A 3885-nucleotide genomic window follows, 5' to 3' on the forward strand; every position below is an offset into this window, starting at 1 on the left:
CATATCTGTTCTGTCACTTTTATCAGCAGTTAAAACTGTTTACCTCGATTCTCAAATATTGAAGAGTAAAATTTGCCTAGCACAATCCTTTTACAGTTAAGTGAGTCGTTAAACATTAGACCACAAAATAAGTTTGTAATATAATGCATACGTTTTTGGGTGAAGGTCCACTGCAAAGCATTTGTGCTTGGGGCAGCCAAAAGGTTAGCAAAGGCACTGGGTGCATCTACATTAAGACATGAAGTTATCTTTGCGGTTGTTACCTTTTGCCTTACTAAGAGCTTTCCAGGGGTAAACTGTTATCATGCATTATTCTGTATAAAGAGCAGAAACTCAAAGTTCATTTAGTTAATCAGTATCTTTAAGGTACAGCTCATAAAACGACTGCAGCTGGTCTATCTACAGACACACAGCCACCATGGAGCTGCGTCTCTCTGTCTGCGTCCTGCTGCTGCTTTGTGCAACCAGAAGCTCAAACGGAGGGAAGATTTTGGTGTGGTACACTGAGGCCAGCCACTGGATCAACATGAAGCCGGTACTGGAGACACTGGTGGACAGAGGACATCAGGTGTCTGTCCTGGTCCCGAGTGCGTCAATGTTCATGAACAGCAGCGAACCGTCTCGCTTCCGGTACGAACCTTTTGACGTCGACGTCTCAGTAAAAGATATACAAAAGATTCTTGATGATCTTCTGCACTTCTCCATGTATGAGATGGATTTTATGAACCCCTTTCAGATTTACATGAAAGCTATAGATTTAACAAAGAACAACATGAACATGTCTTTAAAGTTTTTGGATGGCGTGGTGAAATCAGAAGCCATGATGAAGAAGCTGAAGGAGGGAAACTACGATGTGTTATTTGCAGATCCGATCTACCCTGGCTACGACCTGACGGCAGACATTCTGGGAATTCCTCTTGTTCTTTCTTTGCGGTTTTCCTTGGCTCATCACTGGGAGAGGATGTGTGGTCAACTTCCTGCTCCACCGTCCTTCGTCCCCGCTGCTATGAGCAAACTCACAGACAAGATGAACTTCTCAGAGAGACTGTACAACGTCCTCTTCTACGCTCTGCAGGACGTCGTAATAACCCAGTTCATGTTGAAAGATATCGACAAATATTACTCTGAAGTCAAAAGTAAGGGTCCCATTAGTAGTTTTGAGTATTAAAATTTTTCAAAAATTATCATGAAAGCTTTAAAATCTTTTGCTTATTGTTATGTGTCCACTATAATAGGAACACCCGTTACCAACTGTAAGATGCTGCGTAACGTGGACATCTGGTTGATGAGAACCTTCTGGGATTTTGATTTTCCTCGTCCACTCCTCCCCAACTTTAAATTTGTTGGAGGGATCCACTGCAAACCAGCTAAACCTTTGCCAAAGGTGGGGTTATAATCCACCAATTCAAATAATCAGCCAACAACATTCCAAATTTAAAACCAACTAACTGGCTCAATGTCGGAAAATATTACTATTTTGCAGGAAATGGAAAAGTTTGTCCAGAGCTCTGGAGACGCTGGTATCGTTGTCTTCTCTTTAGGATCAATTGTCAAGAACCTGACCACAACGAAAGCGAACATGATCGCCTCAGCGCTCGCTCAACTTCCACAAAAGGTCAAGAAAATCCAGATAAATGATCATGTGTTGAAGACTTGTAGAGTTTATTTAGCCAACTCTGAACTATGCAAGTCAGGAGTTTTCAAAGTGATGGAGAGTTGACGTTACATTCAAACTTTTTCACTGATGTCATGGGGTTTACCTACTTTAGCTGTGCGTAGCATCTCATGATGCTTCAGCTGCCTTGTAATTTACAGTGTTAAAAGTATGACCTGCTTTCTGCTGTGACTGCAGTTCATTTGGCGTCCTGTCAAAAGGTTCCCAGCATTTGGCAGACCACACTGTCAGTGGAGCATCTTCAGATCCATCCCAAACCTAAACAATCAAATTAATACTTCCTTTTATTTTTGCTTAGCTCAGACTCTTTCTCCTCACTGACTGTAGCTTTAGGTCCTAAAAATCTATACATTTTGTCTCTTCAAATCATAGGCTTGGTGAAGTTGGCTAAATGATTGCCGTTACTTGTTCTGGTTTATTATTTCCCCTCAAATGGCTCTGGCTGAAGAGCTCTGGCGCCCCCCAGAGCTCTTCAATGGGGGCGGGGGGGCACCAGAGCTCTGAAGAGACATGCCTCTGGCATGTCCCACTTCTAAAAGCTCTGATGTAGGTTATCCCAGACATCGAGATTTGTTGTGTTGCTGGCATCAAAAGTCAGGGAAGGGAAGTCTGGGTCAGCAGCAAGTGGCACATAGGCTGCAGAGCAATGTGTAGCCAGTACATAGTGAATCACAGAGGGGAGAAGGCAGCTACCATGTTGACCCGGCCAGAGATCATTTATTCTGAGAACAATGTCTTTTGTACTCAAAGACAGGAAACGAAACCTGCAAAAATTAAAATAGAGATAAAAATCACCTTTAAAGAAATACTTTGCAATTCTGACCAAAATTTGTGATACAGTTTAAAAAATCTTTTCCTGTAGCCGTTGCACAGCCCACTACAAAAAATCTGTTTTGACCATTTTTAGGTCCTGTGGCGATACAGTGGCCAGAAACCCGAGACTCTGGGTTCCAACACCAGATTATATGACTGGATCCCACAGAACGACCTGCTGGGTGGGTAAATAATAGCATCCATAACACTGTGGAATAATTTATGCTTAAATAAAAATAAATGAGACAAACTACACTGGAAGTCCAGTTGTGATGCTGCTAACTTGATTAATTTCCAAATGGTCCAACTGAAAACATTTTTCCATACGATTATGAATTATGGAATATTCATTATTTTGATGAACAGAAGTACATCAGAAAAAATGCAAACATGTGTAGTTACTCTGTTATTTATAAAAATCTGTTTTATACAACCCTAACTTAGTTTTTGTTTGATTTGCTACAGAACAGTTTTCAAGATAATTAATAATGAATGTTTGATAACGTTGTTTTCAGGTCATCCTAAAACCAAAGTTTTCATAACTCACGGAGGGACAAACGGGATCTATGAGGCCATCTACCACGGCGTTCCCATGGTGGGAATCCCCATGTTTGCTGACCAGCCAGAGAACATGGTGCACATGGAGGCCAAAGGAGCTGCAGTTAGTGTTAAATTTAACTTTATGACAACTGAGAGCCTCAGAGACACCCTGAACATGGTCATCAACAACAAATCGTAAGTCATTTTCTTTCCTTATGTGGCAATTATCATATTTATGGTAACAAAACAGGCTTTATTTTTCCTTATTGGGTAGAACAACCATGGAGTCATGACGTAAAGCACCATCAAAATTCAACATTTTGCCCATCTGATTCAGGCAGTAGAGATGTGTGACTCTGCATAGTTTACAAACCAAAATCAAGTAAATAATCAAGTAAAGGGGCACCATCACCGATAAATGCTTTTCAGGATTTAGGTTTGATACATTATTAAACTTCTGCTTTTCTCTTTTGAATTGGTTTGTTAAAATGTAGGACAGAATTTGGACAAAATTGTAACAAATGTTTTGTAGACATCTTCATGTCGATAAAATACTTTTAAATATACTGAGATGATGAACAAACAATAGAAAAACAAATTAGTGAAGAAAATCTTTTTTGAGGTACATGTGAGACACTAATATATAAAAAACAATTTCAAGAGGGAACCCAAAATTAAAGTATCGATCCGATACTGATCAATACCAACTTAGTATTGATCTTATCGATATTTTTGATCAATCAGTCCACCTCCATCAGGCAGATAATCCAGATAAACACTTCTTATAATTTTGAGGCAAACTTTTTACTAATCTGAGATTTTTGCTAAAGAAAAATTTATTAATGAAAAAACTGGAG

The 3885-nt window shown here is 39.7% G+C and overlaps 2 protein-coding genes and 1 long non-coding RNA gene across 3 annotated transcripts in view; 2 read left to right on the plus strand and 1 right to left on the minus strand.

The window, feature by feature from the left end:
• LOC106953007 (uncharacterized) overlaps positions 1-132 on the minus strand; it is a 14614-nt gene extending 14482 nt beyond the window's left edge. Inside the window, exon 1 of the long non-coding RNA XR_001426100.1 lies at positions 122-132. This is a non-coding gene — a long non-coding RNA (uncharacterized LOC106953007). The remainder of the gene's footprint in view (positions 1-121) is intronic.
• Positions 1-3885, plus strand: part of LOC106952965 (UDP-glucuronosyltransferase 2A2-like) — a 46599-nt gene that overhangs the window by 21039 nt on the left and 21675 nt on the right. The window contains exon 5 of the mRNA XM_015041454.1: positions 3004-3223. Coding sequence (XP_014896940.1) covers positions 3004-3223 — 220 coding nt within the window. The remainder of the gene's footprint in view (positions 1-3003; positions 3224-3885) is intronic.
• The window catches only part of LOC106952985 (UDP-glucuronosyltransferase 2A1-like), a 29215-nt gene that overhangs the window by 13827 nt on the left and 11503 nt on the right, over positions 1-3885 (plus strand). Inside the window, exon 2 of the mRNA XM_015041464.1 lies at positions 367-550. Within this exon, the coding sequence (XP_014896950.1) occupies positions 419-550 (132 nt within the window). The 5' untranslated portion in view covers positions 367-418. The remainder of the gene's footprint in view (positions 1-366; positions 551-3885) is intronic.

This window comes from Poecilia latipinna, unplaced genomic scaffold (genome assembly GCF_001443285.1).
Source record: "Poecilia latipinna isolate Pla-1442-1.1 unplaced genomic scaffold, P_latipinna-1.0 Scaffold32, whole genome shotgun sequence".
NCBI classification, from domain to species: Eukaryota; Metazoa; Chordata; class Actinopteri; order Cyprinodontiformes; family Poeciliidae; genus Poecilia; species Poecilia latipinna.